The 14810-nt window shown below is 42.6% G+C and overlaps 1 protein-coding gene across 3 annotated transcripts in view; it reads right to left on the bottom strand.

The window, feature by feature from the left end:
- ABHD12 (abhydrolase domain containing 12, lysophospholipase) overlaps window positions 1-14810 on the bottom strand; it is a 66292-nt gene that overhangs the window by 3298 nt on the left and 48184 nt on the right. For all 3 annotated transcript variants that reach the window (XM_078784246.1, XM_078784248.1, XM_068129384.2), the window contains 2 exons: window positions 10419-10497; window positions 9513-9643 (listed from right to left, as the gene is read on the bottom strand). In XM_078784246.1, the coding sequence (XP_078640372.1) occupies window positions 9513-9643; window positions 10419-10497 (210 nt within the window). The remainder of the gene's footprint in view (window positions 1-9512; window positions 9644-10418; window positions 10498-14810) is intronic.

Raw genomic sequence — 14810 nt, 5'->3', positions numbered from 1 at the left:
TGAAGGAGGAAAATTTTTCCCATGCAAAGGGTGCTGCATAACCTCAGTGTTGCACAGGTAAAAAAAGAAATTGTAATACCCTCTGCCACCATCACCAGGTGGCGCTACACGGTACACATTTATATAGAGAATTTACGCTGCTCTCCCGGTCCCCCACTTCCCCGAATGAGGCCGCGGCCACATAGCCTATGTTACCCCCCAGACAAAGTTGTATTTGTATTTGTACCCCGAGTAAAGTATAAATATTTATAGCTGGAGTATCCGGCGTTGCTCAAGCGAAAAAGAAACATTAACATATTTGAAATGGGGTCAAATATAATGGAAAAGCAATTGTATCCAAATCAGAATCCATCACAAATGTCAAATCATCATTTTACCTTTTCATTGAACATATGCTGGTGAATGTGCCGTTGATGACGTTTGAGAAGTATGATGACGTTCAGGAAGAAGAAGCCTTACCACCAACTTCGACCACTTCTGGAATTTTATTTGTGTTCAAATGTTTGGTGATTGTTTTGTATTGATGTTTATGTACTTGTATATAACTGTCATTAATCAAAAAGGCTTAGGCACTATGGAGCGATTTTAATTCCAAAAAAAACGAACTATTTTTGTTTTTTTTCAAAAACACTCCCAGGCACTCACTGATGAACCTCAAAGTTTGACGAAGATCCATTCAGCCATCTGAGAAAAATGGCGACAGACCAACGGTTCTCTTATCGTAGATTCTCAATACAATAATTCATGGAATATTCTCAATGCAGGGAAACCTCTTTATATGCTCATTTGACCAACGCTTATTCACATTAACGCTTTTTAATAACCTACACCAGTTTTTGGTAAACGCGTCATTTTCGTGTTAACGCTTTTTCATGGGGACGAATTTTTTTAACATCTCTCCAGAAATAAAATGTGCTGTAACCTCTGCTCGCGTTTTTGTGACCCTTGGAATGTCAGAGAAGCGTAAGGCACCATTAATACGAGCAAGTGATGCTCGTGCATCGAAGAAACATCGTAAGATGATCACAAAAACATAAATGGTCACATGGTGTGGCAGCCATATTGGATTGAAGGAAAATATTAAATAATTATATCTGAAACCGCTTACCCTATCGATGCGAAATTGTCCTTGCAAGCTTACCCGACCAGTGCGGAATCAGAGGAGAGTAATAATAATAATAATAATGGAGTCTTATATAGCCCCATCAAGCAGAGTAAACTACCCTCATGGTGCTTTACATTATCATGCGCACCACACACACACACACACACACACACACACACACACACACACACACACACACACACACACACACACACACACACACACACACACACACACACACACACACACACACACACATTCACTCTTGCCCTATTCCTCTCCCTCCCCATCCCCATTCAAAACCCACAGATGTGTCCTCCCCTCCCTCCCCCGCACATGTACACAGACATACTCTCGATCTCTGTCCCACCTCAAACCAAAGGGAAAACAGGACTTAGACTTTGAAAGACTTGTGAAACAGATAGGTTTTGAGGGAGGTTTTAAAGGCAGGAAGAGAGTCAACATGTCGAACAGAGGAAGGCAAGTCATTCCAGAGCAGAGGTGCAGCAAAGGAAAAGGATTTCTCGCCAAACGACTTGGTGCTGGTGCGTGGCGGCTCTAAGGTCATAGAGTCGTCGCTTGAACGAAGCCGTCGCCGAGGTTCATAAGAGAGTGAGCAAATCGGAGAGATAGTGAGGTCCCGTTCCACACAATGATTTATAACATAGTGTGCAAATTTTGTATTGCACACGAGCAGAGACAGGCAGCCAGTGTAAAGATTCAAGAAGCGGAGTAACATGGTCAGACTTCTTCGCCTTACAGACAAGACGAGCGACAGAGTTTTGAACCTTTTGTAACTTATCCAAGAGAAACTGAGGGCAGCCAGCATACAAAGAATTACAATAGTCTAGCCTTGAGAGGACAAGGGTACAGACCAGAGTTAGAGCAGCTTGAGGAGTAAGAAAGTGGCGAATGGATGCGATCTTTCGCAGCTGAAAGTATGCTGATTTGCAAGTTTGAAGTACTTGCTTGGAAAATGTCATGTTACAGTCGAAAACCACACCAAGGTTCTTGGCCGACGAAAAAGTTTACATCGGTTTCACCAACATGAATAGTGGTCGGAAGTGAACATTGTAGAGGACATCTGTGCGATCTTACAATCATAGACTCTGTTTTAGCATCGTTCAGCTGAAGTTTGTTTTGGGTCATCCACGCCTTCACGTCGGCAATACAGCCTTCTAACACTTCAACAGTGGGCACGATTTGTTGAATCGTGCTTCCTTTGTACAGCTGATTGTCGTCCGCAAAGGCGTGGTGATCAACTGAATGTCTGGCAACAAGATAAAATAGAGGCTGAGTGTACAAAAGAAAGAGGATAGGTCCCAGGACTGAGCCCTGTGGAACGCCAAAGGAAAGCGGATAAGGGGCTGATTTCTGGCCATTGACAACAACTGTTTGCACTCTATCAGTAAGATAGGACATCAGCCAAGAAAGGGGAGTACCAGTTATACCAAATGTGATTTCAAGACGCCGAATTAAGACACTCCGGTCAATCGTGTCAAAGGCGGCAGACAAGTCCAAAAGAGCAAGAACGGAAACCTTACCACAGTCAAGAGAGGTCAGAAGATCATTGGTTATTCTTAGGAGAGCGGTCTCGGTGCTATGGCCTGGTCTACATGCTGACTGGCGAGAATTGAAAAGATTATTTGAAACTAGATGGTCATTCATCTGTGATAGCACAATTCTTTCTGTGATCTTTGACAGGAAAGACAGGTTGGAGATAGGACGGTAATTTTTCATGTCGTTAAGGTCAAGGGTGGGCTTTTTAAGAAGTGGTTTAACAAGAGCTTGTTTAAAGAGAAGCGGAAATGAACCCGTAGTCAGAGAATCATTGATAACTGCAGTAATAAATGGGAGGAGGGTGTCCAAACACTCAATAAACAAATCGGTGGGAAGGGGGTCGAGATCACATGTTTTTGTGTTTGACTTGAGGATTGTACATTTGACAATTTCCTCAGTAACAGGAGTAAACGAACTAAGAGGTCGTCTGTGAAAGCAGTGTTCAGCATCATCGAAGGAAAGGAGTGACTGCTTGTCAAGATTGTTTCTTATTGACTGAATTTTATTGTGAAAGAAATGCAGGAAGCGTTGGGGTAGTTCGTTTTGAGGAAATACAGTGGGAAGAACGGATTTATTTTTGGTGGCAAACAGGCGGTTGGTAATGCTGAACAGTTGCTTGCAGGAGGAGCTCCTAGTAATCCGATCAGAAATATATGACGTTTTTGCTTTCAGAATGATTTTTATGACGAGTCTTTTAGCTATGTTATACAACTGTTTATGGACTATGAGGCCAGTCTTCAGCCACTGTCTCTCGGCACGTTGTCATTCCTTTTTGGCAGCCCTGACTTCGTCGCTGACTGCGCTGAACCACGGAGTACTCCTGCGTCTGGGAACGGCGCGCCGTGTCGCTGGAGCATGACAGTTCAACGCTGTGCGGAGGCAACAGTCGAGGTCTTCTGCAGTGACATAGGAACGGCCAGAGAGACGGGTGTGAAGGTCCTCTTTAAAGGCGGAACGGTCGATGGCACGAATGTTGCGGGCAGTGATGAAGGTGGGCTGAAGACGAGGAACAGCAATACTCAGGTGGCTGGTGACACAGAAGTGGTCCGAGGTGATAGCACAGGTCACTGACGTGGACTGCACCAACTGATCATCGCATCTGTGCACTAACCAATCCAGGATGTGTCCTTTAACGTGTGTAGGTTGGGAGACAGACTGAGACAGACTAAAAGTAGAAAAGAGGTCAATGATCTTTGAAGTGAGAGGATGTTGTGGTTGGTCGTAGTGGATGTTGAAATCTCCAAGAATCAAGACGAAACCAGGAAGAGTATTGCAGTGGTCGAGCAGATTAGGAAGCTGGGTCACGAACATAGAGTCAGTAAGCTTGTTTTTCCGGTTAGGTGGAGGTCGGTAGAGGCAGAATAAATGAAGAGTGTTTTCTGACAGAGTGAAGGTGACATGGGCTAGCTCATAGGATGAATGGTCGAACGAAAAAGTCGTGGTGAAGGAGACAAAGGGAGAGAAGTTGTCTCTGTAAATAACAGCCACGCCCCCACCCCGAGAGGAGCGAGGAAATGACTGAGTAGGGGGAGGTGAGGGGATAGGGAGGGGAAAGATATATAGTACTACATATACATCTTTTGGGGGGGACAGGGCAGGGAGGGTGGCTTTGATTGGCCCCTCCGTTTTGGGGGAGGAGAGATTTTCTTTTGCAAGTTTCTGATTTTCTGTTGCAAATTAAATTAGTCATTTATAAAAAGCTGAGGGGAAACTTCACAAATCGCTCGTTCACTATCATTTACTTACCGGTCTACGATTCGATACTCGAGCACAAGGCGAGAATTCCTGAGCACGAAGGGATCTGTGCCAATGAAATTGAAGGTAATGACCAAGAAAAGGAGTTGAGTGATTGCTAATGGAAAAACTTTAAATTTTGTGGCTTGAGGACCAGACAACTGAATCGGTGCATGTTGATGTTTATGTTGCGTACTGTTATGGGCGGGAAGGCACAATGACCATTTTTTGTTGGCTGTTATGACTTGTCTTGGTTTTTCCATGGCATTTCTTGCATGTTCCTGATCCAGAATCTTACGCTAAACTCCAGGAGTTTCTTTTGTCTCTGTGTCTATCTCTCTCTTGACCTTGGGTGGTATCTAACTCCTAGTGCTGCCGTTGAATTAAAATCGTGGTTTTTTTTGTTGTTTTTTTGGCAGATCCAGTTCCAGGTTCAGTTACAGTAGCACGTGGTCTGTGATTGTCTGCCTTTCATTGAGAATGTACACTAACGGTCAAAAGTTTTAGAATTGAAATTGAAATTCCAGTTTTTATTGAAATTTAAGCAATTCAAGTCCAGTGAATAACCTGAAATGGTACAAAGGTAAGCAGTAAACTGCTCGAGTTAAAAAAAAATTTTTAGGTTAGCAAAAACGGGAAAATAATGTAAATTGCACAGTTATATTGTAAAAAAAAAAGGCCTTCTTCAGGGAACAAGTAATGGGATAACAACTTACAGCTGTTCTGGAGCAATGTAAGTAAAATAAGCCTTGAAAGTTGATGCAAACAATTCCCACAGGTGTCCCAACCTCTGCTGATTACTTGATTACAAACCCCCTGTCTGTATAAAAGCAGTATTGGAACAGACTGCTATTACTCCCTCTGAAGCATTATTTGGACAATATTGCACTGCAGGAAGTAGTATATTGGAAACTGGAGGAAACTCTGACAGGAAGAGGTCTGGCAGACCCAAAGCCACAACAGAATCAGAAGGCACGTTTCTGAGAGTCAACAGCTTGCGTGATGGGCGGCTCACAGGAGAACAGCTTCAAGCACAGCTTAACACTGGTCGAAGTAAGCAAGTCTCAGTTTCAACTGTGAAGAGAAGACTTCGAGCTGCAGGTTTGACAGGTTTGACAGGTCTTACTGCAGGCAGTAAGAAAGCCATTGCTGAGATGGCAAAATAAGAAAAAAAGGCTTGCCTGGGCCATGTAGCACCACCAGTGGACTACTCAAGACTGGAAGAAGGTCTTATGGACCGATGAATCAAAATTTGAAATCTTTGGTTCATCACGCAGGGTTTTTGTACGCCGTCGAGTCGGCGAAAAGATGGTTCCTCAGTGTGTGACACCAACTGTCAAACATGGAGGAGGAAGCATGATGGTCTGGGGCTCTTTTGCTGGATCCAGAGTTGGCGACTTGCACAGAGTGACTGGCACCCTGAACCAAAAGGGCTACCACAGCATTTTGCAGCACCATGCCCATGCAATACCCTCTAATATACGCCTAGTTGGTCAGGGGTTCATCCTACAGCAAGAAAATGACCCTCAACACACCTCCAGGCTATGTCAAAACTACCTTCGAGGAAAAGAACAAGACAGTAGGCTTCAAATCATGGAATGGCCAGCACAGTCTCCAGACAAACCCCATCGAGCTGGTTTGGGATGAATTGGACAGAAGGGTGAATGCAAAGCAACCTACAAGTGCAACACATTTGTGGGAACTTCTCAACAGTGTGGGGAAGAACTTCCCGAACAATATTTGATTTCCATTGCAGAAAGAATGCCACGAGTGTGTTCGGCGGTTATATCTGCAAAAGGTGGCTACTTTGCCGAGTCAAAAATTAGAATTAAATTTTGTTAAACAAAATGATTCTATGATTTCTTTTTTATCTCCAATTGTTTATTTGTTCTATGCTTAATTTCAGAGTACATTGAGACATTAAACTGCGTAAATTTCAATAAAAACTGGAAAAATTGAGGTGTTCTAAAACTTTTGATCGGTGGTGTATTTTGCCAAACTTTACCAAAACTCTTCATAATGAGTGGAATTGTTATAAGGAGCCACAGTCTACCAGAAGAAGACGAATGCTGTCCAGACCAGTCTTTGTCCCTTCTTCAAACGTCAGGAAAACCCATGAACCCCCACAACAAGAAAACGAACCTTGCCAGCCATGCATCACTGTCTTAGTAATCTCTCTAATCGTCACCCCAAACCTCAGGCATCCTACATTACACCACTATTTTCGCAGAGTGAGGTGTGCAGTAATACGCAATGTTAATGTTTATAAACAGCTTATTGTGGCGCTTCATCTGGTACCCCAAAAATATTGTAAACCACAAACACATTTGATGACCTTTTGAAACAGTCGCTACTGCTGTTTAACACTAAACGGAAATGGAGGAAACCCAGGGTATGTTCAGTTATCAAGCAGATATCTAGTGCTTGTCAAGCCAGTCGTTTATCAACGGTTTCAAATGGAGTGCTTAAAGCCACTTGGCGAGCACTCTTCAAGAAATTTGGTAACGAAGCACCTCTGATCTTGAAGCCTGAGCCCAAATCTACTGTAATCTGTATACACCAGAGGATAATATGACCCTTCCTGCTGCCCCCATACATCACTGGGTGTACTCGTTTATTGAAATAAACATTTGTCCATGTTCTCCATTTACTTGTTACCTCTGCAACCAAAGGTGGATGAAGGTTATGTTTTTACCCCTGACTTGTCTGTGAACAAAATATTTCAAAAGGTTGTGGATGGATTTGGACGAAATTTGGTGGACAGGTCGGGTATGGGACGACGAATAATTGATTCAATTTTGGTGAAGATTCAAATCTGGATCCAATAATTTTTTAATTGATTCTTCACCATTGAGTGATATGGCTAAAAACAATATGGACATTTTTTTGGAATATCACCAATACAGTAATTTATGGAATATTCCTACCAAGAATAATTTATGGTATATTTCCAAAATAACGAACAACACTTCTCTCTATCAAGGCTGGAGTTCCCCAAGGCAGTGTTCCAGACCCAATCCTATTCCTATCTTCATCAATGGTCTCTGACTCTGGAAAATCCCCTGTATATTTTTGGTGATTACTCCATCCACTCTTTGCCGTGACATCCTTCATCAGGATGACACCAGATAGGCAGCAGCATCCTCCATCTCCTCAGACCTTGACAAAAATCACAAACTGATCAAACACCTGGAACATGTCTTTCAATCCTGAGAAATCCCACACACACACCCTCTCTCTCTCCAAAAGGACCTTCCTTTCTGCAAACCCTCTCATCTACTTTCTCAACAGCCTTATCGAAGACGTTCAGTTGCTCAAACTCTTGGGTCTCACTCTCAGCCATGACCTCTCCCTGGCGAGCCACATTTAAAAGTTGGCCTCAAAAGCCAGACGCCGAACGGGCATCCTCAGTTGTGCAACGTCCTTCCTTGGCACACCCGACCTCCGACCCACCGACGATGCTTTCATCTGCAGCTTGACGGAGTACTACTCTCCCATCAGGCCTGGCTCCCCTGCCTCACATTTTGCTCAGCTTGATGCTGTGAAAACAAAGGCTTTCAAGATCATTGGAATCTCACGATTAAGCTGAGTTATTGGGCCTATCACTTCGCCATCACCAATCGATAGGTGGTCACTGTCTTCTTCCACCTCATTTCTGATCTTTCACCCTCTGCCCTCTCTGTGCTCTGTCCAGCACCACCCCACCCCACCCCACCCCACCCCGATGTATCTGCAGGACGCATGCGGCCCACCAGCAACCCCCTCCTCATGAAACTGCCTAAATCCAGAACCACTGCTCACATCCACTCGTTTATTCCTCTTTTTTCACAACTGTGGTACCCCCTTCCACACACTCCACAATCTCATTCCAGGTCTTCAAGACTGTTGTTCACCACCATCTCAGGTCATCCACCATCCCACATGCGCTGAACTCCCTCCACCAGTGTCGAAAGTTTGCTTACATATCCATCTTGTTCGATCTTTGCTTTCTCCCTTACCACTCGTAGTTACCTGCATTTCTCCCTATGCCCCCCTGTTGGCGTTTCCCTACTCCTGATCTGTTCTGTGTCCTAGTTCTTCCACGAGCCTAGACGTTGTGTGTATGTGTATCTATCTATCTACATAATATATATAAATATATATATACATGTTTAAAAATATAGTAATTACTGTAATATCCCCATCAACATAATTATAATATATAATTATTATTCTGAATAATATAATAATTTATATTCCCAACATCACCAGGAACAACATGGATTCTAATGATGAATAATTTATGTAATATTCCTAACATCAACAATAGTAATTTATGTAATATTCTGAACTGTCACCAATAATAGTAATTTATGTAATATTCCTAACTATCACCAACAATGGTAATTTATGGAATATTCCTAACCATCACCAACAATAGAAATTTATGGAATATTCCTAACTATCATGAAGAATAGTAATTTATGGAATATTCCAAACTATCACCAACAATAGTAATTTATGTGATATCCCGAACTGTCACCAATAATAGTAATTTATGTAATATTCCTATCACCAACAATGGTAATTTATGGAATATTCCTAACCATCACCAACAATGGTAATTTATGTAATATTCCGAACTGTCACCAATAATAGTAATTTATGGAATATTCCTAACCATCACCAACAATAGAAATTTATGGAATATTCCAAACTATCATGAAGAATAGTAATTTATGGAATATTCCAAACTATCACCAACAATAGGAATTTATGTAATATTCCTAACTAACAATAAAGAATAGTAATTTATGTAATATTCCAAACAATACAGTAATTTTACACCCTCAGATGAATCTGACAAGCACTTGACACACAGATATGTATTAACTTCACAACAAGTAAATATGTGGTCAATTACCTTCAAAATTGTCAATTTTACTGCAGACTTTGCGTGTCCTTTGTTGTATTTTTCTCAAAATTAAAATTATCAGGACAGTTTAACTATCTAATAATACCTCAGCGATTTGGTGCGATTGACAGAAAATGCAGTTTGGATCTTTGTATTGAGCCGTCGATTTAAATCAATAAAACGGACAGGGTAAAATTATATAAATAAAAGAAAACTTACTGAAGAATGTGGAAGAGATCGGGGTCCTTGTATATGAACTTGTGGCGGTAACCGAGGCTTGCGGGGAATGACACAAACTTCATGTTGCGTCGTGCCGACACAGGAGACGTCGACATTGCAGCATCGTATAACTGGGAAGGATGGAAAACCTCCAAATTAGAACTCGGCCTCAATTGGCCTACAGCGGAAAGATTCCGAATGCAGAGCTTTCACATTGATCACATGTCCCAAGAACAATGGCAATATAATATTCAATTACAGTACTTTTATGGATTGTGCTAATAACCTGAGGCTTTCCAGGATGCCGGGTTCTTTAAGAAAAGTCTCATTGCCGTTTCAAATAACAGGACCCAAGGTGGAAAAGGCAGAAGATCGTTAATAAGGAACTGAAAAGCGAATTTAAAGTTCAAGCCAATGTCCGAGAAGGGAGATATCCCGCTCCTCAAGTGCTCCAGCATGTTGGAGGTGGAAATTCATACTTCGGAATGTCGTTTGTAGGACATCTTGGGATCTTTCACAGCCAACTAATGCGAGCAGACAGGTCACCTAGTTTAACGTCCATCCAAGGGACGGCACACACATTGATGAATCGCCCTGACCGTGAAACACCAGGATGACAGTTTATACCTGGGTCGGGATTCGAACCCAGGCTAGACAGCTTCGAGGCGAGTGCGCGTAGCCCAGGAGCATCCTGTCAGTCCGTTGGAAGCAACGAAAATTTGATATTTCAGGTATTAACCCTTTGTAGGTGCAGAGTTAACATAAAAAAGATCTTCCTCCTTTATTGCTTTATTCTTAATTTGTGAAACGTATCTTGCCATTCACGGTGCAGTGGTGTCGGAGGATGGATGTGATGAGCATTACCGATCCAACTGCACCTTCCCGTATCCCAGTACCCGCCCCTACCTTTCTGCCCAAGTGGAACGGCACAATGTGGTCGTCCTCAGCATGCAGGATCAGCAGTGGACAATCGATATGCTTCATACTGTGGGAACAAGGTGAACATACTCAAGTCATACATTAGTTGCCACATTATATTCAACGGGCATGTACACCGATATACCTGGCTCTTTTACCCATGCATTTACATGAATAAATTACAGCTACAAGCAAATACCAACTCCACAGGTTCCTGTGAGACACAATATGTTATCCCAATGAAACAAACATTTCAATTTGAGCAAAGTTCTTGGACACAATGGAATACTGGCCTAAAAGTTGTGTGCTCAATGGCAACTTGGGACCGTCTACCTGGATGGACACAGATTTTTAGTCTCTTTTAGGAATTAGGAATATTTTACAGAATTTTTGTTTCGATCCATTCGGACTCCAAATTTACTCCATTTACTACTGCACTTCCAGAGCATCTTTTACAATTGCTAATGCTTAAACCACGTGTGCAATCGAGGGGAGCACCTGTGTAGCATTCCAGCAAACTATTACAATATATAATATAATTATTACACAAAGCATAAAACGACATAATAATAGATTATATTCATACAAGTTAAATACATTAGGGGGGCAAAAATAAGTGTAAATTACTCTGATAAATGAACAGTTTTTGAGGACTCGTGGAAATGCAGAGACTAGTATGGGAATGCTAATTAGCATATCCATACCCAGAATGCATTACCGTGTTTATGTTAATTTTTCTGGATCAATATTTACGGTCATGTGTTGGTATTGTGTCGGTACTTAAGGTGGTGTGTAGGTTTTTAAGATATTGTATCAGAATTTAATATACTAGGACGTGCCCGTACGTGGGTGCCCGTTCGGAAAAACATTCCAAACCGCGTGGCAGTAACGACCACAGAACCCCCCCCCCCTCACATGAAATGGTTTGGTCCATTCGCAAAGCCAAAGCGAACGACCACAGAACCCCCCCCCTCTATTTACATGAATGGTTTGGTCCATTCGCAAAGCCAAAGCGAACGGCGAACGGCTAAATCGCCATAGCTCGGTAACTACTTCTCCGATTAATATGAAACCTTGAAAAGGCACATCCTCAGGTCCCCAGCAATATACCTGGCAAGTTTCAAGTATATCGGACCCGTGGTTGTCGAGAAACAGCGGTCACACACACACACACACACACACACACACACACACACACACACACACACACACACACACACACACACACACACACACACACACACACACACACACACAGACACACACACACACACAGAGATTACTGGAATTATAGATAGACTAGGGCATGCCCGTACTATATCTATATCTAAAATTATATCCCCCCCCCCCCCCCCTCTATTTACATGAAATGGTTTGGTCCAAAGCGAACGGCTTGCGAGTACGGTGACAATCCCCCCCCCCCTCTATTTACATGAAATGGTTTGGTCCAAAGCGAACGGCTTGCGGAGTTTGGTAAAGAAATCGCCATCGCGTGCACAAACGCGCAGGAAAGCGAAAGAATCGCAAATTAGTTTTAATTAGTTTTAAAACATAGTTTAACGCCAACATAGCGGCAACATAGTTTGCCAACGTGAAATAAATGAATACGCTCTCAAATGTGCCGTCCGAGGCAGAGTCTGTTCGCCACGTTCGGCACACGTGATAACTCGCTGCTCTCTGATTGGTTGAATCGTTTTTTGGACATAGCTCGGTAACTACTTGTCCGATTAATATGAAACCTTGAAAAGGCACATCCTCGGGTCCCCAGCAATATACCTGGCAAGTTTCAAGTATATCGGACCCGTGGTTGTCGAGAAACAGCGGTCACAGACATACAGACATACATACATACATACATACATACATACATACACACAGAGATTACTGGAATTATAGATAGATTGTGAAAGTATTTAAGGTAGTGTAAAGGTATTGTTATGTCAGTGGGGTAGGGGGATATATATATTTAGGTAGATCTGCATAGGGTAGGTGCATATGATCTGCATAGGGTAGGGTAGGTGCTCTGATGATCGTGGGTAGCAAGAACCATCTCGATGTAAATAAGTAGAGGACCTGTCTTGCCCGGATGTCGGATAAGTTGGATATGTGTCCCTGCCACAAGGAGGGCGGGTCATGTTAAGTAGTTGTCGGGAATATGTCAATTCCCATGTGTCATTCCCTCTGTGATCATACCTGTGTCCCGTATGGCAACACACCAAAGACATTAGATAGGCCCACTAGTTGCACCACACAAACACTAATTAATTCCCCCCTTATAATAAAACTCACCAGAAGCCAGTTCGGGGCACTGCCGACAGAGCCGCAGCCAGCTACAACACCAACCTGCATGGCAACACTCATTGCTCAGGCAAGCTGAGGCCACGCCCACCTTGCGAAGGATTGGTCGAGGGAGGGCCGGTGACGTCAGACGAGGGACACCACGAACTGCGAGCCGACATTTTCCACCTCTCGTTCTGGATCCCGTAGCAAGCGGTCGCATTTTGGCTTTGTCAGCGTCGACATCCCCGTTTGTTCTCTCGTTGGAATTATCTTCTGGTTGGGACCTTGGCTTGTTGGGCGATGACAGACGATGGAGCGTCGACGATCCTCCTTACCTGCGTTCACGTACGGGACCGAGCGTGCAAACAAGGCGTGCCACACAGCGACGTACGTTGGCCTGGCAGCACGCGAACAGGGGCGCATTGAGGTCTTGCTTCCCGCCAACATCGGAGCCGCGGCAGGCTTGTGCGCTTGGAGCCGACGATCCCTGACATCCAGCCAGACAGAGATAAACTCACACCACACGATGCGGTTCCTTTTGTAAATTCTCCTTTGTGTTGTTTTAGAAGTCTGGTGTGGGGATGTCCCAATTTAGGATTATATTTATTTACCGGCGTGTCCATTGTTCTCGGGTTCCGTATAATAAATCTTTCTTTTTGTACATTGAATTCACTTTTCATGAGTTTAATTTCCTGCAGGTTGAAGACTGCCCGGCGAGATCGTGTCAGGTAAAAGCTTGCCACTTCTTCTTTCCTTTCTTCCTCCCACGCGAGAGTGAAGTCCGCCATTGATCGTCGCCTCATTAACGGTCGATTGCCATTCGTGATTTCCCCGGTCTTAACCGAGGGGGAGTCACGCAACAGTATTTAAGGTAGTGTGTAGGTTTTTAAAATATTGTATCAGAATTTAATGTATTGTGAAGGTATTTAAGGTAGTGTGAAGGTATTTAAGGTAGTGTGAAGTTATTTAAGGTAGTGTGAAGTTATTTAAGGTAGTGTGAAGGTAGTGTGAAGGTATTTAAGATATTGTAATAGTATTTAATGTATAGTGTAGGTATTTAAGATATTGTATCAGTATTGAAGGTTGTGTGTAGGTATTTAAGATGTTTTATCAGTATTTCATGTATTGTGTAGGTATTTAAGATATTGTATCACAATTTAAGGTTGTGTGTAGGTATTTAAGATATTGTATCAGTATTCAATGTATTGTGTAGGTATTTAAGATATTGTATCAGAATTTAAGGTTGTGTGTCGGTATTTAAGATATTGTATCAGTTTATAATGTATTGATTGTGTAGGTATTGAAGATATTGTATCAGTATTTAAGGGTGTGTGTAGGTATTTAAGATATTGTATCAGAATTTCATGTATTGTGTAGGTATTTAAGGTAGTTTGTAGGTATTTAAGATATTGTATCAGTATTAATGTATTGTGTAGGTATTTATGATATTGTATCAGTATTTCATGTATTGTGTAGGTATTTAAGATATTGTATCAGTATTTAATGTAGTATCAGTTGATCTTTTCTACCCCCGTTAATTCACCCCAGAAACACTTTTTTGAAATACCGACTTCTTTCCTTGAAGTCCGAGCAGTGTCCATTTGTTTTTATCTCTCCCAAACTCCCATCCACCTACAAGGCCTTAATCTGTAGCTTGATGGAGTACTGCTCTCCCTACTGTGTTGAGCACCTGCCTCACACCTTGATTAGCTTGACACCATGGAAACCAAAGCCTTCAAGATTATTGGAATCTCCCGTAATGAAGCTGACTATCTAGGTCTATCAGTTTCCCATCGCAGACAGGTCGGTGGTCTCTCGGTGGTACCGCCTCCTTTCTGATCTTGCACACTCCACTCTTTCCATGCTTTCTATCCCACCCACACCTCAGGTTTCTGCAGGGCACACACGGTCCACCATCAATCCCCTTCTCGTGAAACTCATAAAATCCAGAATCACTACTCAACTTCACTCATTTGTTCCTTTTTTTCCCCACCTGTGGCATCACCTTCCACATTCTTATCAATCTCATTCTACCTTCCAAGTCTTCAAGACAGTTGTTCATCACAATCTTAGGTAATCTCCAATCCAAAAAAATCATTG

Source organism: Myxine glutinosa, chromosome 9 (assembly GCF_964187855.1).
Source record: "Myxine glutinosa chromosome 9, kmMyxGlut1.1, whole genome shotgun sequence".
NCBI lineage: Eukaryota > Metazoa > Chordata > Myxini > Myxiniformes > Myxinidae > Myxine > Myxine glutinosa.
This window is presented reverse-complemented; position numbering and strand designations above follow the sequence as displayed.